This window comes from Aythya marila, assembly GCF_965140915.1.
Source record: "Aythya marila genome assembly, contig: HAP1_HAP1_SCAFFOLD_169, whole genome shotgun sequence".
Classification (NCBI taxonomy): Eukaryota; Metazoa; Chordata; class Aves; order Anseriformes; family Anatidae; genus Aythya; species Aythya marila.
In genome coordinates, this window is record NW_028137768.1 from 642,511 (window position 1) to 668,072 (window position 25,562).

General features: G+C 49.7%; 1 protein-coding gene across 1 annotated transcript; it reads right to left on the reverse strand.

Annotated features, from left to right (window-relative positions):
* Positions 1-6,211: 6,211 nt before the first annotated feature.
* LOC309890569 (olfactory receptor 14A16-like) lies at positions 6,212-25,320 on the reverse strand (the record flags this gene model as incomplete). The annotated part of the gene is made up of 2 exons (XM_082784992.1): positions 6,212-6,747; positions 24,879-25,320. The coding sequence occupies 2 exons, from the start codon at positions 25,318-25,320 to the stop codon at positions 6,212-6,214; spliced, it is 978 nt and encodes a 325-aa protein (XP_082641118.1).
* Positions 25,321-25,562: the final 242 nt, after the last annotated feature.

The window sequence follows — 25,562 nt, forward strand, 5'->3', positions numbered from 1 at the left end:
GGGGTCGACATCGAGTTTCCCCAGGTTCTTTCTGCCAGAGGCTCCAGGTGGGGCCGTTCTCCCCGGCTGCAGTGTAGAGCACATTCTTTACATCTGGTCCTGTTCGAACTGGTCCAAGGGCTACTGCATGGACTATTTCCTGCTTGATTTGTTCAAACGCTTGTCGTTGTTCAGGGCCCCATTCAAACTCATTCTTCTTACGGGTTACTTGGTAGAGCGGGTTTACAATCAGACTGTAATTTGGGATGTGCATTCTCCAAAACCCCACAACACCTAGGAAAGTCTGTGTTTCTTTTTTGTTAGTTGGTGGAGACATAGCTGTTATTTTGTTGATCACATCCATTGGGATTTGACGACGTCCATCTTGCCATTTTATTCCTAAAACCTGGATCTCTCGTGCAGGTCCTTTGACTTTATTTTGTTTTATGGCAAAACCAGCCTTCAGAAGGATTTGGACTATTTTCTTCCTTTTCTCGAAAACTTCCTCTGCTGTTCCACCCCACACAATGATGTCACTGATGTACTGCGGATGTTTAGGAGCTTCCCCCCGTTACAGCGCAGACTGGATCAGCCCATGGCAAATGGTAGGGCTGTGTTTTCACCCCTGGGGTAGCCAACTCCAGGTGTATTGGACACCCCTCCAAGTGAAAGGAAACTGGCCTGCACACTGCTGCTAAAGGGATGGAATAAAATGCATTAGCGATATCAATTGTGGCATACCCCTTGGCTGCTTTTGATTCTAGTTTGTACTGGAGTTCCAGCATGTCTGGCACTGCAGCACTCAGTGGTGGCGTGAGTTTGTTCAGGCCATGATAGTCCACTGTTAGTCTCCACTCACCATTAGACTTTCACACTGGCTATATGGGACTATTGAAAGGTGAATGAGTCTTGCTGATCACTCCTTGGCTCTCCAATTGATGAATTAGCTTATGGATGGGAATCAGGGAGTCTTGGTTGGTGCGATATTGCTGCCAGTGAACAGTTGTGGTAGCAATTAGCACTTGCTGTTCTTCGACCCTCAGCAACCCCACAACAGAGGGGTCCTCTGAGAGACCAGGCAAGGTAGACAACTGTTTAATGTCCTCTGTCTCTAAGACAGCTATGCCAAAAGCCCTTTTGGGTCCTTGAAATATCCTTTCCTGAGATAGTCTATGCCAAGGATGCACGGAGCATCTGAGCCAGTCACAATATGATGTTTTTGCCACTCATTCCCAGTCAGACTCACTTCAGCCTCCAATATAGTTAACTGCTGGGATCCCCCCATCACCCCATAAATGCAGATGGGTTCTGGCCCTTTATAGCTTGATGGTATTATAATACACTGTGCACTGTTATCTACTAAAGCCTTCTACTTCTGTGCATCTGACATGCCAGGCCACCAAATCCACACAGTCCAATAAACTCAGTTGTCCCTCTTCTCCCCCTGGCTGGAGGCAGTGCCCCTCTAATCCTAGTCAGAATCTCTGTTTCTGTGTCTAAAGGACTGCCTGCTGGAAATTGGAGCAGCAAATTTTTCAGAGAACCTCTTTTTCCCAATTGTTTTCTTTTGCAACTCCCATACCCGTGCCTCCAGGGTCAAGGAAGATTTTCCATCCCATTTTCTCATGTCCTCTCCATGGTCATGTAGGTAAAACCACAGTGTGTCACAGGGTGTGTACCCACCATATTGTCTTCCTTGTGTGGATGAATGCTTACTCCTGATAGCTGAGACACTGCTTTGTACAGGTGGGGAAGAAAATAAACTCTCTTCAAGTTGGTGGACCTTTTCAGAAAGTTTCTCCAACGTATTCTCTTTTAGTTGGTGGACACTGGTTCGTTGAGGCGGGGAGAAAGATAAATTCTCTTTAAGTTGGTGGAATTCTTCTGAAAGTTTCTCCACAGCTGAGACACAGGCCTGTAAGGAAGAGGAGAGACTTTCTTCGTACTGCCAGAATTGTTTAGCCACTTTATCCACTGTAGGTTCCTCATCGTCTTTCCAGGCCATTATTGCCAATTGTAGTGGGTTTACGTGGCAAGGTTTTGGTAGCAGGGGACGATAGGGGTGGTTTCTGTGAGGAAGATCTAGAAGCTGCCCCATGTTTGGGAAGGGCCCCATTGTTTTCCAGATCTGAGCCAATAAGCGATGTTGTTTTGTGCCTCTGTGAGAGCATATTTAAGACAGGGAAAAAAATGCTGCGCCACACAGCAGCCAGGAGAGTGAAGGGATTGAGGAACAGCCTTACAGGTGACAAGGTCAGTGAAGAAGGAGGGAGAGAGGTGCTCCAGGCACCGGAGCAGAAGTCCCCTGTGGCCTGTGGTGAGGACCATGGTGAAGCAGGCTGTCCCCCTGCAGCCCATGGAGTACCACGGTGAAGCAGGATTCCACGCTGCAGCCCGTGGAGGAGACCACGGTGGAGCAGGTGGCCCTGCACCGACGGAGGCTGCTGCCTGTGGAAGACCCCTGCCGGAGCAGATTCCGGGCCGGACCTGTAGCCCGTGGAGAGGAGACCACGCAGGAGCAGGTGACCTGGCAGGAGCTGCTGCCCGTAGGGGAGCCAGGTTGGAGCAGTTTTCTCCTGAGGGATGGACCCCATGGTACGGACCCATATCTGGAGCAGTTCTGGAAGAGCTGCTGCCTATGGGAAGCCCACGCTGGATCAGTTCATCAAGGACTGCATCCCGTGGGTGGGACCCCACAGCACAAGGGACGAGAGTGACCGAGAAGGAGCGGCAGAGAAGAAGTGCTGTAGACTGACCATAACCCCCATTTGCCTGTTCCCCTGCGCCGCTCGGGGGGAGGAGGTGGAAGAGGGTGGATGGGGGGGGAAGGTGCTTTTGGTTTCTTTCCTTTGTTTCTCACTTCTCTAGCTCGTTCGTAATGAGCAATAAATCTTACTATCTTCTTATGCTGAGTCTGTTTTGCCCATTACAATAATTATTGTGTGATTTTCTCGTCCTAATCTCAACCCTTGAGCCCTTTTCACATATTTTCTCCCAATTCCTCTTTGAGGAGGGGGAGTGAGAGAGCGGCTGTGGTGGAGCTCAGCTGCCCACTCGAGTGGAACCACGACACCAATGATCTGGCATATGATGATGGTGCACTCCATACAAACTTCCGCCATATGGGTTGTGTACACCTGACTTCATCTGGATCTGTGGATGTTTTTCTGAGGTCTGGGTCCTCATAAATCACCTCCCGTACGGCTCATTCCCTCAGGTACTGGATTCCCTTCTCCATAGTGGTCCACTTGCCTGGTAAACGTACAGGTTCTTCTTGGAAGGGATACCTTTCCCTCACAGCTGAGAGGAGATGCCTCCAGAGGTTGTGAGATTGTGCTCCATCTGCAATTGCTTTGTCAATGCCTGCATCTCTAGCAAGGGATCCCAGCCGCCTGGCTTCCCTGCCTTCTGATTCCACAAAACTGGCTCCAGTGTCCCAGCACCGGAGCAGCCAGGTGACAAGATGCTCACCTATGCAACAACCAAAATCTTTTCGTACATCTCATAGCTCACGCTGGTGTAGCTTTTGGGTAGTTACTGTTGATTTTTCGTCATCCTCATCTTCCTCCTCCTGAATCCCTGATGGCCCAGAATCGTCGTCTCTATACCTAGATTTGGCAGAAGACTCTCTGCGTTCTAAACGACCTGAATTCCTATACCATTTTTTCACCTCCTCTACAGGGGCAACTTGCACTGCTACAGCTCGTTTCTCTGACCCAGCCACAGGAGCTGGAGCAGCTGCAGGAACTGGAACTGGAGTAGCTGCAGGAACTGGAGCGGCTGCAGGAACTGGAGCTGGAGTGGCTGCAGAGTCCACCGTAGGGGTCGCAGTGGCCATTGGATCTTTCACAGGACTTGGAGTGGCCATAGGGTCTGTCACTGAGTTGATAGTAATATCATTTGCAGCTCAATAGGCATGAGTCAGGCCCCAGCACTTTACAATGATTTATGTCACTTTGGAACTGCCATAGTCATGACACCTTTTTTTCAAGCATTCTACCAGTTTTTTAGGATTTTGCAGTTGTTCAGGGGTGAATTTCCAAAACACTGGAGGTGCCCACTGCTCTAAATGCCTGCCCATATCCTCCCATACTCCCTGCCACCCACAACTATACTGCCTCCGGGCAGATCTCTGGATGAGATTCCTAAGTAGTTGTTTAAATTTAAGCAAAACCTGAAGCACATTCAGGAGGCAGAACAACAAGACCATGCTGGTCTAAGTATCCCAAGGATATTCAATATCTTGGAGAGCTACTGTAACAAGCTCGGAGGATAAGAGGGTGGTGAAGGAGAAAGGGAGAGTGAACGAGTGAAAAAAAATATCTTCCCCTTTCCCCTCCACAGATTGACTCCCTGCTGAAAAAAGGCAATAGGTATGATTGCTAATAGTTTCTGAGATATGATTTCCAAAGTATAGAGTCGACGACTTTGCTGAGTACAAATACCAAGTTAGAGTCATGACCAGATATTTCATCGTCTCATAAGCCACTGTTACAACACACAGTACCATAATGATCTTAAACCAGGGCCCGGAGAGGATAAACAACATGACAGAGAGCACATACGGAAAATAATGTGCTATAATACTCAATTTGGAAAGCAAGTGCAGCAGAGTTGAGATTAAAGCAATCAGCATTATGACAAGTGACTATTAAACAGGTCTAATACTTATACCAATTTTAGTTTAACACACTCTGGTCAGATCTGTCGTTACCTCAACCCTTCGTGCCCCACGTTGGGTGCCAAAAGGACTGTTGTGGTTTAACCCGGCCAGCAGCTAAACACCACACAGCTGTTTGCTCACCCTCCCCCTCCCTCTCTGGGATGGGTGAGAGACACAGGAAAGTGAAGCCCATGAGTTGAGATAAAGACAGTTTATTAAGACAGGAAAATAATAATAACAATAATAATAATAACTATAATAACAATAATAAAGCAATAATGATGATAATAGTACTACTAATAATAATGTGTACAAACAAGTGATGCACAATGCAAGTGCTCACCACCCGCTGACCGATGCCCAGCCTAACCCCAAGCAGTCTGGCCACCCTCTCCCGGCTAGCCACCCCTATATATTGTTTAGCATGATGTCAGATGGTACGGAATACCCCTTTGGCTAGTTTGGGTCACCTGTCCTGGGTCTGTCCCCTCCCAGCTCTTGCTGCACCCCCAGCTTGCCCGATGGCAGGACAAAGCAAGAAGCTGAGATGTCCTTGGCTTGGTGTAAGCACTGCTCTGCAACAATTAAAACATTGGGGTGTTATCAGCACTCTTCTCATCCTAAGCCAAAACATAGCATTCTACCAGCTACTAGGAAGAAAATTGACTCTGTCCTAACTGAAACCAGGACAAGGTCCCCAGGTTCTTCTTCCTCCCCCCCCCCCCCCCTTCTTTTTCCTCACTCTTACTCCTTTTTTTCCCTATCTCTAAATTATGCTCCTATCACCAACACTCTTTCATACCCTACTGTTATCTGTTACCATCACCCCCCCACCCTGCCATCCCCTCACCACCTGAGAAGTGACATTTAGCATGATTTGGGTGCAGAGTTGACTACTATAGTCACATATGTTTATCATGTACTTCATTGAGCTCATTATCATATTCAGAGATCTTAACATCAATATTCATTTTACAAATAATCATGCAAAAGCTTTCACTCTAGACATTATAGCTGCCAATATTTTGTTCTGTCACCAAACAGGGTTGTCCTGCCACTAGAACACTCCCTCCTTCAGCTGTCTCTCACACCAAGATTGTGGATCACCATCTTTAAGTTTATACAAGAGAAAGCAGGAACAAGCTGTTCAACTCCCCTTTTGTCCTGTGTTGGTGCCTATCAGTGACACAAACAAGTCTAACTACTCTCCACATGTGGAATATCCTGAGTTGGAAGGGATTCACAAGAATCACAGAATCCACGGATCACATGGATCATAGAGTTCACACCATTTCCAGAGTCTTTTGGGGTGATTCACTAGATCCACTGATTTCAATAGAGGAATGGCAAATAATTCACCAGGCTCCTTTCTCTATGGCTGCTGTGTTACCTAGTGTAGCAGAGCTCTTCTTTGCCTGTAGAAGGGAATGAATAATGTCATATCTTTGTGGAAAACACTATGACAACTGAAGCAAAGAAATAACAAATAAAAACAAAATAAAAATAATAAAAACAAAATAAATAAAAATAAAATTAAAAGTAGAAAATCAGGGCTTGTAACAAGTTATGTTATGAGTGATATGTAGACGAAAACAGGAAGATTAATGCCTCTGAGAAACATTCTGTCATCATTTTCCTAACTGCATCCTTGAGTTCCTGGTTTCTCATGCTGTAGATGAGGGGGTTCACTGCTGGAGGCCCCACTGCATACAGAACTGCCAGCATCAGATTCAAGGAGGAGGAGGACATGGAGGAGGGCTTCAGGTAGGCAAATGTGCCAGTGCTGATGAAGAGGGAGACCACGGCCAGGTGAGGGAGGCATGTGGAAAAGGCTTTGTGCCGTCCCTGCTGTGAGGGGATCCTCAGCACAGTCTTGAAGATCTGCACATACGACAGCACAATGAAAACAAAACACAAAAAGAGTAAACATAAAGTAACCACAACAAGACCAAGTTCTCTGAGGTAGGCATGTGAGCAGGAGAGCTTGAGGATCTGGGGGATTTCACAGAAGAACTGGTCCAGGGCATTGCCTTGGCAGAGGGGAAGGGAAAAGGTATTGGCAGTGTGAAGCACAGCATAGAGAAAAGTACTTCCCCAGGCAGCTTCTGCCATGTTGGCACAAGTTCTACTGTCCATTATTGTCTCATAGTGCAGAGGTTTGCAGATGGCAACATAGCGGTCATAGGACATGATGGTGAGGAAAGAAAACTCTGCTGCGACGAAGAGAGCAAACATAAAAATCTGGGTAGCACAACCCAAGTACGAAATGGCCCTGGTGTCCCACAGGGAATTAGCCATGGCTTTGGGGACAGTGGTGGTAATAGTGCCCAGGTCAAGGAGGGCAAGGTTGAAGAGGAAGAAGTACATGGGGGTGTGGAGGCGGTGGTTGCAGGCTACAGCAGTGAGGATGAGGCCATTGCCCAGGAGGGCAGCCAGGTAGATGCCCAGGAAGAGCCCGAAGTGCAGGAGCTGCAGCTCACGTGTGTCTGCAAATGGCAGGAGGAGAAACTCATTGGGGAAGCTCCTGTTGGACATTTGCAGTCTCAGGGCATGGCTGGCTGTCCATGGTGGAAAAGACAGACACAAGTTAGGTAGACTTCTGTGACCAAAACCTCTAACATATTTCACAGAACCCTCCACAGCAAGACACACTGCTTCTTCCCTGTGAGCCATGTTTTTTTCTGTCTAAGGGTGTCAGGGATCAGGCAGATCCTCTGTGAGATCAGAAGTCAGTACTACTTTACAGCATCTGGTAAAGAGCACCAGGTATGGATCTCAGGTGCACACTGGCCTGAGGTATTTCCCTATTTGCAGATCCTGAGCAGGATATCCAACAATCTTTCAAGAAACAGTGACAGTGGTTTTGGTGCTCTCTAGGTGAAAGGGTGTGGAACAAAATTGTGAATTTCCTCAAAGACCGACAGACCTTTCAGTGTAATGTTCTCTTATCTTCAGTCATTCATTCAAACCTGACAACTCTATTACCATCCCCCTAGCTGCCCTTCAAAACAGAAAAGTGAAAGCAGAAACTTCACAGAGTGCCTTCCCTTCAGATACAGCAGACATTGGTCTTCCCTGTGAAGAATCTCCCCCAGACATGCAGTGGGGGTGCTGTGGAAATGTGAGCAGCCTGATCTAGGGAGCAGCCTCTGGGCAGCAGCAGGACCCTGCCCTGCCCTGTCACAGCTCCTTCCTTCCCTTCTACCCTCAGCTTCTCCCCACAGCACCCTGGGCAGCTCCCCAGGCAGGCTGAGTGCTGAGCCTGGCAGGCAGCAGAGGCCCTGCCCCAGCACACAGCCCCTGGGGCACAGCAGGGATCCTGCTCTGCACCACAGCCCTGGCCACCCCTGCCTGCACAACGGCTGCACAGCCGACAGCCAGCCCTTCTAGAAGGAACCCTCATGTCCTGTCCCTCTGTTATTTATGGCAGAGAATCCCTGCTCTGGACCTTGCCATTCTTCTCTACCATAGAGAAAGCAGAGTGCTCCTGAAAGCTCCCGTAGACTGTGGGATTTGCCAGCAAATCTGGAGATGGCATCAGGAACAACAGCTGTGCTGCCCTGCAGCCACAGACTTACCCAGTTCAGTGCTCTGAAGATTTCTCCCGCAGTGAGCTCTCAGCATCCCCCCTCCACACTGCCTTTAACATCTCCCTCCCTTCTCTCAGCCGCCCTTGTCCCCTGCAGGCAGTGCCCCCAGCCCTGCTGCGCTGTGCAGAGGAGCTGCTCCTGGGCAGAGCTGTCTCTCTGCAGTGCTGCCCGCTTGCCAGGAGCTCCCCTTGTGCCCAAGAGCCCAACCCAGCTCAGCAGCACAGCTCCAGCCCAGGGCCTCACTGTCTCTGCCCTGTCTTGTGTCCCTTGAGATATCCCTGGGTCTCTAGGGTTATCAACATTGAAACAGGCTGAAGCAATCCCTGATGTTCCCTCCCACAGCTGAGGAGAGATACTTACTTCCAGCAGTGTCATTTCTTGTAGCAGGAGAAGTTTCATCAAAGAATTCCCTTGTCATCTTCCACTTTTAGGCAGGACACCCAGCATGTGACTGGCAGGGATCACATTTTCCCAAGCTGAGGGAAGTGATCACAGGGAGTCAACTGATGCATCTCATTCTGAGTTTGATGTCCTAGGCCTGTAATGGGGCCAAGAACCTTCCATATCAGCCACAAACCCACATGATTTGGGATTTCTCTCACCTCTGTTCAGGCAGCATAGAAGGGGTGGTGGTGTGGCTCTCTATATTAGAGAGTCTTTCGAGGTTGTAGAACTCGAGGTTGGGAATGACAAGGTCGAGTCCCTTTGGGTTAGGATCGGCAGGGACAACAAGGCTAGTGTCCTGGTCGGGGTCTGCTATAGACCGCCGAACCAGGCTGAGGTGACGGATGAGGAATTCTACAGGCAGCTGACAGAAGTTGCAAAATCATCAGCTCTTGTACTCGTGGGGGACTTCAACTTCCCTGACATATCCTGGAAGCACAACACAGCCCTGAGAAAGCAGTCTAGGAGGTTTCTGGAGAGCGTGGAAGATAGCTTCCTGACGCAGCTGGTTAGTGAACCTACCAGGGGTGGTGCCCCGCTAGACCTTCTCTTCACAAACAGAGAAGGACTGGTGGAGGACGTGATCGTCGGGAGCTGTCTTGGGCAGAGTGACCACGCAATGGTGGAGTTCACTATTCTTGGCGAGGCCAGGAAGGGGACCAGTAAAACCGCTGTATTGGACTTTCGGAGGGCTGACTTTGAGCTGCTCAGGACACTAGTTGGTGGAGGCCCTTGGGAGGTGGTTCTGAAGGGCAGAGGGGTCAAGGAAGGCTGGGCGCTCTTCAAGAGGGAAGTCTTAATGGCGCAGGAACGGTCTGTCCCCACGTGCCCAAAGATGAGCTGGCGGGGAAGAAGACCCGCCTGGCTCAACAGAGAATTGTGGCTTGATCTTAGGAGGAAAAAGAGGGTTTATAAGCTTTGGAAAAGTGGGCAGGCCACTAAGGAGGACTTTAAAGAAGTAGCGAGGCTGTGCAGGGACAAAATTAGGAAAGCCAAAGCTCATCTGGAGCTCAATCTGGCTACTGTCGTTAAAGATAACAAAAAACGTTTCTATAAATACATCAACACAAAAAGGAGGACTAAGGAGAATCTCCATCCTTTACTGGATGCAGGGGGAAACTTAGTTACAAGAGATGAGGAAAAGGAGGAGGTGCTCAATGCCTTCTTTGCTTCAGTCTTTAGCGGCAATACCAGATGTTCTCTGGATACTCAGTACCCTGAGCTGCTGGAAGGGGATGGGGAGCAGGATGTGGCCCTCACTATCCATGAAGAACTGGTTGGTGACCTGCTACGGCACTTAGATGTGCACAAGTCGATGGGGCCGGATGGGATCCACCCAAGGGTACTGAGAGAACTGGCAGAGGAGCTGGCCAAGCCACTGTCCATCATTTATCAACAGTCCTGGCTATCAGGGGAGGTCCCAATCGACTGGCGGCTAGCAAACGTGACGCCCATCTACAAGAAGGGCCGGAGGGCAGACCCAGGAAACTACAGGGCTGTCAGTTTGACCTCAGTGCCAGGAAAGCTCATGGAGCAGATCCTCCTGAGAGTCATCACGCAGCACTTGCAGGGGAAGCAGGCGATCAGGCCCAGTCAGCATGGCTTTATGAAAGGCAGGTCCTGCTTGACGAACCTGATCTCCTTCTATGACAAAGTGACGCGCTGGGTGGACGAGGGAAAGGCTGTGGATGTGGTCTACCTTGACTTCAGCAAGGCTTTTGACACCGTCTCCCACAGCATTCTCCTCAAGAAACTGGCTGCTCTTGGCTTGGACTGGCGCACGCTTCGTTGGGTTAGAAACTGGCTGGATAGCCGGGCCCAAAGAGTCGTGGTTAATGGAGCCAAGTCCAGTTGGAGGCCAGTCACTAGTGGCATCCCCCAGGGCTCGGTGCTGGGGCCGGTCCTCTTTAATATCTTCATCGATAATCTGGACGAGGGCATCGAGTGCACCCTCAGTAAGTTCGCAGATGACACCAAGTTAGGTGCGTGTGTTGATCTGCTTGAGGGTAGGAAAGCTCTGCAGGAGGATCTGGATAGGCTGCACCGATGGGCTGAGGTCAACTGCATGAAGTTTAACAAGGCCAAGTGCCGGGTCCTGCACCTGGGGCGCAATAACCCCAAGCAGAGCTACAGGCTGGGAGAGGAATGGTTGGAAAGCTGCCAGGCGGAGAAGGACCTGGGAGTGATGGTGGATAGTCGGCTGAATATGAGCCAGCAGTGTGCTCAGGTGGCCAAGAAGGCCAACGGCATCCTGGCTTGTATTAGGAACAGCGTGACCAGCAGGGCTAGGGAGGTGATCGTCCCCCTGTACTCAGCTCTGGTGAGGCCGCACCTCGAGTACTGTGTTCAGTTTTGGGCCCCTCGCTACAAGAAGGACATTGAGGTGCTTGAGCGGGTGCAGAGAAGGGCGACGAAGCTGGTGAGGGGCCTGGAGAACAAGTCCTGTGAGGAGCGGCTGAGGGAGCTGGGCTTGTTCAGCCTGGAGAAGAGGAGGCTCAGGGGTGACCTTATCGCTCTCCATAGGTACCTCAAGGGAGGCTGTAGCGAGGTGGGGGTTGGCCTGTTCTCCCACGTGCCTGGTGACAGGACGAGGGGGAATGGGCTTAAGTTGCGCCAGGGGAGTTTTAGGTTAGATGTTAGGAAGAACTTCTTCACTGAAAGGGTTGTGAGGCACTGGAACAGGCTGCCCAGGGAAGTGGTGGAGTCACCATCCCTGGGGGTCTTTAAAAGACGTTTAGATGTAGAGCTTAGGGATATGGTTTAGTGGGGACTGTTAGCGTTAGGTTGGAGGTTGGACTCGATGACCTTGAGGTCTCTTCCAACCTAGAAAATTCTGTGATTCTGTGATTCTGTGATATGTACAAAATACTCTAGGCTAAGCTCCCACGGTAATTAAAGGAGATAGAGAAGAACAGTGAGTTGTTCAAATGCAAACGCCATTTGACATTTGAGGTGCCCGAGGATGTCTGACTTAGCAGTAATCCTTTAAGTTAGGACTTCAGAGACTGGGATTGTAGGTATTAGAGTTTTTTTCAGTGTAGACTGCCTAAAAATGTGGCCTCCCTTTGTGCCTTGTCACTAACCTGGAAGCTGTCCCTTGTCATTTAGCTAAATAATATAAACCTCCCCTTTAACATATCTCTCTCATCCCCAAAAGTGGGAGTAGATTAATGGAGAAGCGGTAATTTAGAGACAGTACTTTCTAAAAGGTGTTTGAAAGCTTAGGCACATGAGTGGACTGCCCTACATTTACTATATGAGTAGGCTTAGTCAATTGAGTTGAGTGTAGAGGGGCCTTACAGAGACATCTTGATAGATTGGAACATTGGTCAGTCACCTACAATATAAAATTCAACAAGAACTAGTGCCAGATTCTGTACATCAGGCCGTGTATTCCTGAATATATATATAGACTGAGGGACAAGTGGATGGAGCATAACTCTGCAGAAAGGGATCTCGGGGCTGATGTTCCACAATGTTCCCTGCATGGACCATGGTGGAGTTGATCCTGCAGGAGGGCAGCACAGCTGGCAAATAGCAAGCTCACAACTCTGGTCTTCAGGAGAGCAGTCTTTGGCCTCTTGGAAGGTGAGAAGCTGAAACGTCCTTGGCTTGGTGTAAGCACTGCTCTGCAACAATTATAACATCAACATGTTATCAGCACTCCTTTCATCCCAAGCCAAAAGACAGCATTCCACCAGCTACTAGGAAGAAAACCAACTCTGTCCTAACTGAAAGCAGGACAACACCCTTTAGGTATTGGAAGGCTGCTAGAAGGTCTCCTCAGGGCCTTCTCTTCTGCAAGCTGAAAAAACACAACTCTCAGCCTGCCTTCATAGGAGAGGACCTTGAGCCCTGTGATCATCTTTGTGGCCCTCCTCTGGACTTGTTCTAATATTCCCACTTCCTTCTTGTCCTGGGAGCCCCAGAGCTAACAAAGTATTCTGTGTGGGGTCTCGTGAGAGCAGAGTAGAGGGGGAGAATCCCCTCCCCTGCCCTGCTGGCTATGCTTCTGTTGATGTAGCCCAGGATACGGTTGGCTTTCTGGGCTGCAAGCACACACTGCCGGCTCATGGTGAGCTCCACCAACACCCCCACATTCTTCTCCTCAGGGCTGCTTTCAATCTATTCTCTGCCCAGCCTGTATTTGTCCTTGGGATTACCCCAAGGACATGTGGGACCTTGAACTTTGCCTTGTTGAACTTCATGAGTTTTGCACAGGCCGACCTCTCAAGCTTGCCTATGCCTCGTCAGCCTCCCTGGAGTGCTGCTAAGAATGGTCATAAGTTCTTCAGAAGGGACAGGCAATGAAGGAGGCTCAGTGGTGTAGTGCCTGATATTAGAGAGTGTTTCAATATGGATACTCAGTACCCTGAGCTGCTGGAAGGGGATGGGGAGCAGGATGTGGCCCTCACTATCCACGAAGAACTGGTTGGTGACCTGCTACGGCACTTGGATGTGCACAAGTCGATGGGGCCGGATGGGATCCACCCAAGGGTACTGAGTGAACTGGCAGAGGAGCTGGCCAAGCCACTGTCCATCATTTATCAGCAGTCCTGGCGATCGGGGGAGGTCCCAGTTGACTGGAGGCTAGCAAACGTGATGCCCATCTACAAGAAGGGCCGGAGGGCAGACCCGGGAAACTACAGGCCTGTCAGTTTGACCTCAGTAACAGGGAAGCTCATGGAGCAGATCTTCCTGAGAGTCATCACGCAGCACTTGCAGGGCAAGCAGGCGATCAGGCCCAGTCAGCATGGCTTTATGAAAGGCAGGTCCTGCTTGACGAACCTGATCTCCTTCTATGACAAAGTGACGCGCTGGGTGGACGAGGGAAAGGCTGTGGATGTGGTCTACCTTGACTTCAGCAAGGCTTTTGACACCGTCTCCCACAGCATTCTCCTCAAGAAACTGGCTGCTCTTGGCTTGGACTGGCACACGCTTCATTGGGTTAGAAACTAGCTGGATAGCTGGGCCCAAAGAGTCATGGTGAATGGAGTCAAGTCCAGTTGGAGGCCAGTCACTAGTGGCATCCCCCAGGGCTCGGTGCTGGGGCCGGTCCTCTTTAATATCTTCATCGATGATCTGGACGAGGGCATCGAGTGCACCCTCAGTAAGTTTGCAGATGACACCAAGTTAGGTGCGTGTGTCGATCTGCTTGAGGGTAGGAAAGCGCTGCAGGAGGATCTGGATAGGCTGCACCGATGGGCTGAGGTCAACTGCATGAAGTTTAACAAGGCCAAGTGCCGGGTCCTGCACCTGGGGCGCAATAACCCCAAGCAGAGCTACAGGCTGGGAGAGGAATGGTTGGAAAGCTGCCAGGCGGAGAAGGACCTGGGAGTGATGGTGGATAGTCGGCTGAATATGAGCCAGCAGTGTGCTCAGGTGGCCAAGAAGGCCAACGGCATCCTGGCTTGTATCAGAAGCAGTGTGGCCAGCAGGGCTAGGGAGGTGATCGTCCCCCTGTACTCAGCTCTGGTGAGGCCGCACCTCGAGTACTGTGTTCAGTTTTGGGCCCCTCACTACAAGAAGGACATTGAGGTGCTCGAGCGGGTGCAGAGAAGGGCGACAAAGCTGGTGAGGGGCCTGGAGAACAAGTCCTGTGAGGAGCGGCTGAGGGAGCTGGGCTTGTTCAGCCTGGAGGAAAGGAGGCTCAGGGGCGACCTTATCGCTCTCCATAGGTACCTCAAGTGAGGCTGTAGCGAGGTGGGGGTTGGTCTGTTCTCCCACGTGCCTGGTGACAGGATGAGGGGGAATGGGCTAAAGTTGCGCCAGGGGAGTTTTAGGTTAGATGTTAGGAAGAACTTCTTCACTGAAAGGGTTGTTAGACACTGGAACAGGCTGCCCAGGGAAGTGGTGGAGTCACCATCCCTGGAAGTCTTTAAAAGACGTTTAAGTGTAGAGCTTAGGGATATGGTTTAGTGGGGACTGTTAGTGTTAGGTCAGAGGTTGGACTCGATGATCTTGAGGTCTCTTCCAACCTAGAAATTCTGTGATTCTGTGATTCTGTGATTCTCTGCTGGGCCCCATCTCCTGCACCGAATTGGGCACCATCTCCTGCATCCCTTGGCTGTCAGCTCCCTCTCCCCTGCCCTGTAGTATGACAGTGCCATGGTGGGACGTGTTTCTGGTGGGCCGTGTACCAGACACAGTAATGAATACTATGAGCAGGACTAGAGGGGTCCTGCTTCCAGCCAGGGGAAGGCGGGGAGGAAAGGGACAATCAGGTTTACTGGACTGTGTATATTTAATGGCCTGGCACATCAGACCCACAAATATATCAGGCTCTACTGGACACCGGTGCACAGTGTACCTTAATGCCATCAAGCTATAAAGAGGTAGAACCCACCTGTATTTCTGAAGTGACAGGTGGGTCCCAAGAGTTAACTGTCTTGGAGGCTGAAGTGAGTCGAACTGGGAAGGAATGGCAAAAGCTCCCCATTGGGACTGGCCCGGAGGCTATGTGCATCCAAGACATAGTCTTCTTCAGGAATGGGTACTTCAAAGTTCCAAAAGAGCACAGGTGGGGCTTTGGCATAGCAGCCTTGGAGACGGAGGACATTAAAGAGTTGTCTACCTTGCTTGACCTTCCACAGAATCCTTCTGTTGTGGGTTTGCTGAGGGTTGAAGAACAGCAGGTGCCAATGGCTACCATGGTGGTGCACCTGAGGCAGCGTCACGCTAACTGAGACTCCCTGATTGCCATCCATGAGCTGGTTCATCGGCTGGAGAGCCAATGTGTAGATGTAGAACTTAGTAGCATGGTTTAGGGATGGACTTGTCAGTACTAAGGTAAAGTTGCATGACCTGGGTTACACGTCCATTGAGGCACAATGCAGTTCTTTTGCCTTCTGCATCTATAGCACAGGAAGCATGACTTTGCTCTACTCTATTGACTGGGCAGGTCTTTCCACATTACTCAATTTAGTTTTCTGTGGCTGGAAGGGGACAATTTCCCAAAAGCAGCCAAACTCATGGGTACAGCTACAGCCACTTGAAGATATATTTTCTTTAGTTTTCATCCTGAGTTTTCCACAGAAGACTCAAGAGAGACCATGGATGTCCAGGTATCTACAAAGATTCAGGCTGAATTTCTCAGATTCCAATGGTCATTTCAATTTTATTTATTTTATTTTATTTTATTTTATTTTATTTTATTTTATTTTATTTTATTTATTTATTTATTTATTTATTTATTTTCATTTCATTTCATTTCATTTATTTATTTATTTTCCCAAGGAATCCCTGACTTGTCTTAGAAAAGGTTTCATGTGTTGGGCTGGGCTGCAGCTACAGGGACAAAGACCACTGCTGGCAGTGGAGGTATCGGACCTTCAGACTCTGCTTTTCCTCCCAATGCAGGTCTCTAAAGAAATCACCCTGGATGAATACCAATAGGAGAATGATGCTCAAAACTGAAATGCAGCAAAATTCAGCCTTTAAAGCAATAAAAGATTTGTATTAGGTGCTTTTTGGAATCTTCTTCCTTAATTACATCATGCAAGCTCTGCAATTAGCTGCACAAGGTGTGAAGGCTTGAAGCAAATTATGGAAGAAATGTTAGAAGTTTCTTCATTTTAATGAGTTCCATGGTGTATTATGGTGCTGAGTCTATGAAGCTCAGGTACTGAGAGAAGAGTGATGTAACCGCTTGAGCAAGTAAAGTCAGAAGGAAAAGTTGAAGTGTCTTGGAGTATTAATGGGCCCCACTGAGGGCTGTTACCAAGAGATTCTCCTCAGGGACTTGTTAGGGCAGATAATTGGAGACCTTGATTGCAGACAGGCAAAGCACTGTGCTGAGAAAAGTCTTGGTTGGTTTTGGTGAAGCAGAAGAGCCAAGGCCTGACTCCAGCCACTGGGAGGGGAGATCCTGCACCCCCATATCCATCTCAAGGCTCTTCCTGGGGTCTGTGGGATGTTCTAAACAGTGTGATGCCATGAGAAGAACAGTGGTATGACACCTCCCTCCCTCTGCAAGGGTTGCAAAGAAGCAAGGAGGCCTCACTGCAATGACTACATCTCATCACCTCATAAGCTCTAGATAAGGGACAAAAACGTCAGGGCTTTTGGGGCCTTCCATTCTTGCCAGCAACCTCCACCTTCTCCTCTGCAAGCTTTCCTATGCTGTCCCACACTTTGTCCTATTTCCTGGAAGCCTACAGACACACATCTCTGTTCTTCACCTTGCTCTCACCCTGGCATTTCCATCATTTCACCAATGTCTCATCAACCTTCACCAGCTGTTCCTTGAAAAACCAAGCCAGGGTTTGATTACGGACACTCTTTGGGTGACCTCTGGCACCACAGCAGTATACTTTGAGAGACATTTTTTCCTCTTTGTGGCAAGTGCCAACCTTCCAAGGTGCAATTTCTGGCAGTTTTCCTCTCCTGCTCTTTCCTACCACCAAAGAAAGTTCCACCTGGGTGGAAACCTGTCCTAAAGTAGGCATCCCAACCCATCGGCCTTCTTGTGGCCTGTCAGCCAACCAGATAGAAGTCACCTCACCAGCATCTTCCAAACCACGGTCCTTCTGCTGGCCCTGCAGCTTCTTGTTTAGACACACCCAAGCCTTGTGCCTCCTGCTGTCCATTCGTGGACTCAAACAGAAGGGACAGGACAACCCATATCTGCGCCTTCTTTCTGTCTGGGTCCTCCTGCGTATGTAGGCAGAGGGGATCCCACAGTCAGCATGCCAACCAGGTGCCTTCTGCTGGCCTACCAGGACCACTGGCAGATATCAGCTGAAAAGTACAGAACCTAGGTAGAAGTGTGGCCTGTCAACTACTTCAGACAGAAGTGACCTCACAGTCCATTTCTGTGACACGTTGCTGCTGCTGCCCTATCAACTGCAGAGACAGAAGTGACCTCACAGTCACTGCCACAGTCACATTCCTCCTGCTGGGGCAGGAGATCCTGAGGCAGAGCTGAGCTCATCAGAGCATTCCCACCCATCTCCTCCTTGTGGCCCACAAGCTGATAAAGTCCATGGTCCCTTGCATTCATCTTTGAATGCCATGTGACTGCATGTGGTGGATTTATGTGGCAAGGTTTTGGTAGTGGGGGGCCATTGGGGTGGCTTCTGTGAGAAGAATCCAGAAGCTGTCCCATGTTAGATAAGGGCCTTGCTGCTGGCCAGGTCTGGGCCAATAAGTGACATTGTTTGTGCCTCTGTGAGAGCATATTTAAGACAGGGAAAAAAAAAAATACAGAACAGCAGCTGGGAGAGAGAGAGGAGTGCAAAACTGCCTTACAGGCACCAAGATCAGTGAAGAAGGAGGGGGAGAGGTGCTCCATGTCCTGGAGCAAAAGTCCCCTGTGACCTGTGGTGAGGACCATGGTGAAGCAGGCTGTCCCCCTGCAGCCCATGGAGTACCACGGTGGAGCAGGTGGACCTGCAGTGATGGAGGCTGTGGCCTGTGGAGGACCCTCTCCAGAGCAGATTCCGGGCCAGACCTGTAGGCCTTGGAGAGGAGCCCACGCAGGAGCAGGTGACCTGGCAGGAGCTGCTCCCCATGGGGGACCCAAGCAGCCCCTGCACAGCCCCTGAGAGGCCCAGCCCCAGTTCCTGCCCCCCAGTTTTTGCTCCAGAAGGACTCCCCTAGGTCCTGTGTCACTTGTCCCATCTGGGTGCCTTGGCTACCCCAGGACATCCTGGAGGTAGTGACCACCTCTGACTGGAAAACTGAAACCAGCCATGAAAGTAGATTGAGGAAACAGTTGAAACCTGTACAGAAAAGGACTCGATGTAACAGCTGAAAGAGCTTGCCAGCACCACCAGCTTTTTTTCTATGAATGTTCATTATTTATTTTCCCAGTTTTCTATTGACAGCACCATGGACAAATGCAATAAAAAAATCGTGCTTTTTTGATGAATAGTTTTATGCACACACTTACCAAAATACATTTCCCAACATTGCTAATGCTTCTTTTTCTTTTTTTTTTTTTTTTTTCCCTCCCCTTATTCTGTCTTTGAAGAGCACTCCAAGGGAAAGAGTCACTGAATTAAAGAATTTAATTCAATTAAATTGAATTCATTTTCAAGTCCCCAGAAATCTTGCTGATCCAAATGTTTGACAGCCCAGTCCAGAAAGGCAGGGTAGTGTGACATAGCAGAGAGTGGCATCTGCAATGAACCTGTAAAGGGGTGAGAAAAAAAACTCACAGGGACACTGGGGGTTGTTTCTGGAGGCACAAAGAGCAATGCCAGGGCTGTGTGAGGTGCTTATGTCTGAACCGGTTCCTCATACACATGGGGCTGTTGAGAGACATGAGTCACAGAATCACAGAATCATCTAGGTTGGGAGAGACCTCCAAGACCACCTAGTCCAACCTCTGACCTAGCACTGACAAGTCCTGCACTAAACCATATCACTAAGCTCTACATATAACCATCTTTCAAAGACCTCACGGGATAGTGACTCAACCACTTCCTTGGCAGCCCATTCCAATGCCTAACAAACCTTTCAGTAAAGTCGTTCTTCCTAATAGCCAAACTAAACCTCCCCTGGCACAACTTTAGCCCATTCCACCTCGTCCTGTCACCAGGCACATGGGAGAATACACTAACCCCCACCTCACTACAGTCTCCTTTAAGGTATCTGTAGAGAGTGAAAAGGTCACCCCTGAGCCTCCTTTTCTCCAGGCTAAACAACCCAAGCTCCCTCAGCCGCTCCTCATAAGACTTGTTCTCCAGACCCCTCACCAGCTTCATCGCCCTTCTCTAGACTCACTTGAGCACATCAATGTCCTTCTTGTCGTGAGGGACCCAAAACTGAACACAATACTCGAGGTGCGGCCTCACCAGAGCCGAATACAGGGGGACAATCACTCCCCTAGCCCTGCTGGCCACGCTGCTTCTGATACAAGCCAGGATGCTGTTGGCCTTCTTGGCCACCTGAGCACACTGCTGGCTCATATTCAGCCGACTATCCTCCAATACTCCCAGGTCCTTCTCTGCCAGGCAGCTCTCCAACCACTCATCTCCCAGCCTGTAGTGCTGCTTGGGGTTGCTGTGCCCCAGGTGCAGGACCCGGCACTTGGCCTTGTTGAACTTCATCCAGGTGGCCTCAGCCCATCGGTCCATTCTATCCAGATCCTCCTGCAGAGCCTTCCCACCCTCGAACAGATAAACACATGCATCTAACCTGGTGTCATCTGCAAACTTACTGAGGGTACACTCGATCCCCTCATCCAGATCATTGATAAAAATAGACCTAATACTGGGCCCTGGGAGCGCCATTAGAGACCAGCCTCCGACTGGATTTAACTCCATTTACCATGACTCTTTGGGCCTGGCTACCCAGAAAACTTTTAACCCAATGAAGCATATGACAGCCAACGCCTGGCTCTTCAGGTTCCACTTCAGGCTCTTCCTGGGCATCTACCTGGCTGCCCTCCTGGGCAGCGGCCTCATCCTCACAGCTGCCTCCACACCCCCATGTACTTCTTCCTCCTCAACCTCTCTCTCATCAGTATGGGCACTATTACCACCACTGTTCCCAAAGCCATGGCCAACTCCCTCTGGGACACCAGGACCATTTCCTATACAGGTTGTGCCACCCAGGTCTTTATATTTACTGTCTTTATCACAACGGAATTTTAACTACTCACTATCATCGCCTATGACCGCTCCGTTGCTGTCTGCAAACCCCTGCACTACGGGACAATAATGACCAGCAGAACTTGTGTCAACATGGCAGCAGCTGCCTGGGGCAGTACTTTTCTCTATGCTGTGCCGCGCATGGCCAATACCTTTTCCCTTCCCCTCTGCCAAGGTAATACCCTGGACCAGTTCTTCTGTGAGATTCCCCAGATCCTCAAGCTCTCCTGCTCAGATGCCTACCTCAGAGAAGCTGGGCTTCTTATGCTGAGTGTATTAATAGCATTTGGGTGTTTTGTTTTCCTTGTGTTGTCCTATGCGCAGATTTCAGGGCTGTGCTGAGGATTGCCTCAGAGCAGGGCTGTCACAAAACATTTTCCACATGCCTCCCTCACCTGGCCATGGTCTCCCTATTCATCAGCACTGCATTTTTTGCCTACCTGAAGCCCCCTTTCACGTCCTCCTCCTCTCTTAATCTTCTGCTGGCAGTTTTGTACTCAGTGGTGCCTCCAGCAGTGAACCCCTTCATCTACAGCATGAGGAACAAGGAGCTGAAGGAAGCCGGGAGGAAAGTGAAAACTGGATGCTTTTCAGAAACAATATACTACCTGTCTTCTGCAGATCACTCATAACATAACACATTACTGACCCAGATGTTATTTTTTCTCTGTTTATTGATTTATTTATATATTATTTTTTTCTTTTCCTTGCATTCCTTGTGATAAAGTAATAACAAGGAAATATGATTGTTCTTCACCTTCCATTTCAGTGTCTATCTGTTTCATGTGACTCAGAGACTTGGTGTAAAGAAGGATCCAGACTTTCTGAACCTTTTAATAAAAGGAAGGTCCTTACAGTGACTTGTTCTCCTGAGATCCTTCTTTTGAGACCATTGTGGAGCTGCAGGGGCACTTGGCTGTGTGCAGAGGTGGAGGGAAAAAGAGTCCTGGCAGAGCAGCAATGCCTGGAACCCAAACAGCTTGGTCTTTCCCGAGCTGTTCTCCTTCACTTCCTTTCTAAACCCTTGTGTTGCTGTGAGGACTGATTGCTCTCACCGTGCTGCTGTGGGGCAGTCCAGTGTCTACAGGCAGGGACAGGCCAGGGGCACTTCTCTAGCACAGCTGGCTCTGCACCAGCATCTCCAGCATAAAAGGGGATCTGCTGAGGGCAGTGCCTTAAGGCTCAGCTCTTCTCCCAAAGGTGCAGTCATGGATATTACTAAGGAATAGACTTGAGCGATTCTCCTTACTTTGTTTCTCTGTGGGCACATGAGGGTGAAATCAGAGTCCCAGGATGAGCATTAAGGTAGTGATGGATGATTCTGCTCTTGCTTGTTGGTTTCCAGCACCCATAGAGATTGCTGGGCTGGGAAGAGGACAGCGAGATTTTGAGAGCTGGGGAGGGGATAGCTGGGCTGGCCTCTGGGCAGAGACAGAGAGGACCAACAGAACAGGGGACAGCCTGGCAGATGCTGCCCCAGGGCACTGGTCCCAGAGCAGTTCCTCGCAACCACCTTTCCCAGCTCTAGGCTCTAGCCACAGAGTAGAGCGAGACAACCACTTCCCTTGACCATCTGGCAATGCTGTTCTTAATGCACCCAAGGATGCAGTTGGCCCTCCTGGCAGCCAAAGGACATTGCTGGCTCTTGGTCAGATTGCTGTTGATCAAAATCCCCAGATCCCTTTCTGTGGAGCTGCTTTCCAGCATCTTTTCCCCAAGTTGGTACATATAACCAGAGTTGCCCCTTACCAGCTGCAGAATCCGACACTTGCTTTTGTTAAACTTCATGCGGTTTGTGATTGTCCAGCTCTCTAAATTGTCCAGATCTCTCTGCAAGGCCTCACCACCCTCAATAGAGTCAACAGCTCCACCCAATTTGGTGTCATCCCTGAACATGCTAAAAACCTTCAAGTCCTTCATCCAAATCGTTTATTAAAAAAATGAAGAGGACTGGTCCTAAAAGACTCAGTTGTTGACTGATGAATAGTGGAAAAGTACTGCTGTAGAGCAAATGGTATAAGAAGGGAGTCTGTCCTCAATAAGAGAGTTGAAGTCATGTTATCAATAGGAGAGCTGAAGTTATGTCATCAATAAAGGAGTAACAGTTACTGGTCCTTAAAGAACCCTGGTGTCCGTGTGGTCATTATGCCAAAGTCCCCGTGCTCCCCATAAGTACATACCCAAGCTGACGGTGCTGCTGTGCAGGGCAAATGGACTGTGGTGCTGTGGGGTGAATCTGCATGGCTGTCCTTGTCAGGGTGGGAAGCAGACTCAGCCAGGATCACTGCGCTGGACCAGGCAGAGGTACTTCACAAAGGGGGAAATGAATCAGTCCCCAGCTCCCCTTCCCTCTGCCTGCTGGGTGCCACTCTTTTCTCTGAGACTGCAGTCACAGAATTCCTGTGAATACCTGGCTTTAGTTCTTTCCCTGTGGCTGAGCACACAGTGGGAAATCTCTCACATTCATGGGGGCTGCAGTCACTGCCCACGCCATGCTCTGCTGTCCCTGGAGGGAACCTGGTCTCTTAAGGCAGCTCCAGATTCCCCTCCTGAAGGACATCATCTACAGGTCAGATGTGGGAACAACCCTGGCTACATAATGCAGTGACCATTTGCTGTCTCTGCTGTGAGCAGACACCCATGGGTGAGTTTTAAATCTAGCCCTTCGTCTCTGACAGGTCTCAATGTGACAATGATAATTCCCTCCTGAACAGAAGCAGGAACAGACCCTTCTGGGGAGCAATGCTTTGGGCCTTTTCTTGGCACTTGTTTGGGAAGGAAAGCCCAGCCTTCAGAATGTGAACTCGGGTAATTCCGTTTTCTTAGAGATGCTATAAGAGAGTCTTCACTGACTCACTCACAGTGTTAAATGCACTTTTATGCAGCCTCCATATGGGACAGAACTGGTTCATTCATTTATAGAAGTGGGGGGAATAAAAACATTTATGTAGGAATGCAAAGGGCAAAAACAGTTGAGCTCCACCACAACTGTTCCCTCACTCCCCCTCCTCAAAGAGGAATGTGGAGAAAATACAACGAAAAGGGTTCAAGGTTGAGATAAGGACAAGGAGATCATGCACTAATGATTGTGATGGGCAAAACAGACTTGACATAGGGAGACAGTAAGATTTATTGTTTATTACTAACAAGCTAGAGAAGTGAGAAACAAAGGAAAGAAACCAAAAGCACCTTCCCCTCCCTCATCCACCCTCTTCCACCTCCTCCCGCCAAGTGGGGCAGGGGAAGGGGAATGGGGGTTATGGTCAGTCTACAGCGCTTCTTCTCTGCTGCTCCTTCTCGGTCACTCTCGTCCCCTGTGCTGTGGGGTCTCTCCCATGGGATGCAGGCCTTGGTGAACTAACCTGGCGTGGGCTTCCCACAGGCAGCAGCTCTTTCAGAACTGCTCCAGATATGGGTCCGTACCACGGGGTCCATCCCTCGGGAGAAAAATTCTCCAACCTGGGTCCCCCACCGGCAGCAGCTCCTGCCAGATGACCTGCTCCTGCATGGACTTCTCTCCATGGGCTACAGGTCTGGCCTGGAATGTGCTCCAGCAGGGGTCTTCTACAGGCCACAGCCTCCATTGGTGCAGGTCCACCTGCTCCACCGTGGTCTCCTCCATGGGCTGCAGCGTGGAACCCTGCTCCACCGTGGTACTCCATGGGCTGCAGGGGGATAGCCTGCTTCACCATGGGTCTCACCACAGGCCGCAGGGGACTTCTGCTCCATGACTGGAGCACCTCTTCCCCTCCTTCTTCACTGACCTTGGTTCCTGCAAGGCTGTTCCTAACTCCTCTCACTCTCCCAGCTGCTGTGTATTGCAGTGTTTTTTTTCCCTGTCTTAAATCTGCTCTAACAGAGATGCAAAGCAACATCACTTATTGGCTCAGCTCTGGTCAGCAGTGGGGCCCATACCAAACATTGGGCAACTTGTAGATCCTTCTCACAGAAGCTACCCCTGTGGCTTACTGCTACCAAAACCTTGCCACATAAACCCATTACACAGACATAATGAGAAAAAGAAAAAAAGTATATAATAATAAGAAGAATGACCAAAACACAAGCCTGGAAGGGGATGTACTGAGATTCATCACTGAAGAGTGAAGGGATCTTTATGAGTACTGTACAACCTCCCCAAAATCAGTTTGCTAACTGCATCCTTGAGCTCCTTGTTCCTCATGCTGTAGATGAGGGGGTTCACTGCTGGAGGCACCACCGAGTACAGAACTGCCAGCAAAAGATCAAGGAAAGGGGAAGAGATAGAGGAAGGCTTCAGGTAGGCAAATGTGGCAGTGCTTATGAACAGTGAGACCACGGCCAGGTGAGGGAGGCATGTGGAAAAGGCTTTGTGCTGGCAATGCTCTGAGGGCATCCTCAGCACTGCCCTGAAGATCTGCACATAGGACAGCACAATGAAAACAAAACAACCAAATAAAATACAGGCACTAACCACAAGAAGCCCAGTTTCCTGGAGGTAGGCATCAGTGCAGGAGAGCTTGAGGATCTTGGGAATTTCACAGAAGAACTGGTCCAGGACATTGCCTTGGCAGAGGGGTAGGGAAAATGTATTGGCAGTGTGCAGTACAGCATAGACAAAAGTAATACCCCAGGCAGCTGCTGCAATGATGACACAAGTTCTGCTGTCCATTATTGTCCCATAGTGCAGGGGTTTGCAGATGGCAACATAGCGGTCATAAGCCATGATGGTGAGGAGAGAAAACTCTGCTGTGAGAAAGAGAGCAAACATAAAAACCTGGGTAGCACAGCCTGCATAGGAAATGCCCCTTTTGTCCCAGAGGGAATTGGCCATGGCTTTGGGAACAGTGGTGGAGATGGAGCCCAGGTCAAGGAGGGCGAGGTTGAAGAGGAAGAAGTACATGGGGGTGTGGAGGTGGTGGTCACAGGCTATGGCAGTGAGGATGAGGCCGTTACCCAGGAGGGCAGCCAGGTAGATGCCCAGGAAGAGTGCGAAGTGCAGGAGCTGCAGCTCGCGTGTATCTGCAAATGGCAGGAGGAGGAATTCTGTGGGGAAGCTGCTGTTGGACATTTTCTGCCTCTGGGCATTGTTGCCTGTCCATGGAGGAAAAAACAGAAAAGTTAGGCTAACTTCCCTGAGCAACCCACCTGCTTCTCTAAAAGAAATCACTGTCCCCAGCGCTGAATGAGGAATATGTGAGCTCATTCTCCTACCTTTCCAACTCAATGACACCATGCCTATCATTTTAAAATGAAGCTTGGGCAGCTTGTTCCCAAGAAGACACCCTCAGGGCAAGGCCTTGCCAGTCCATG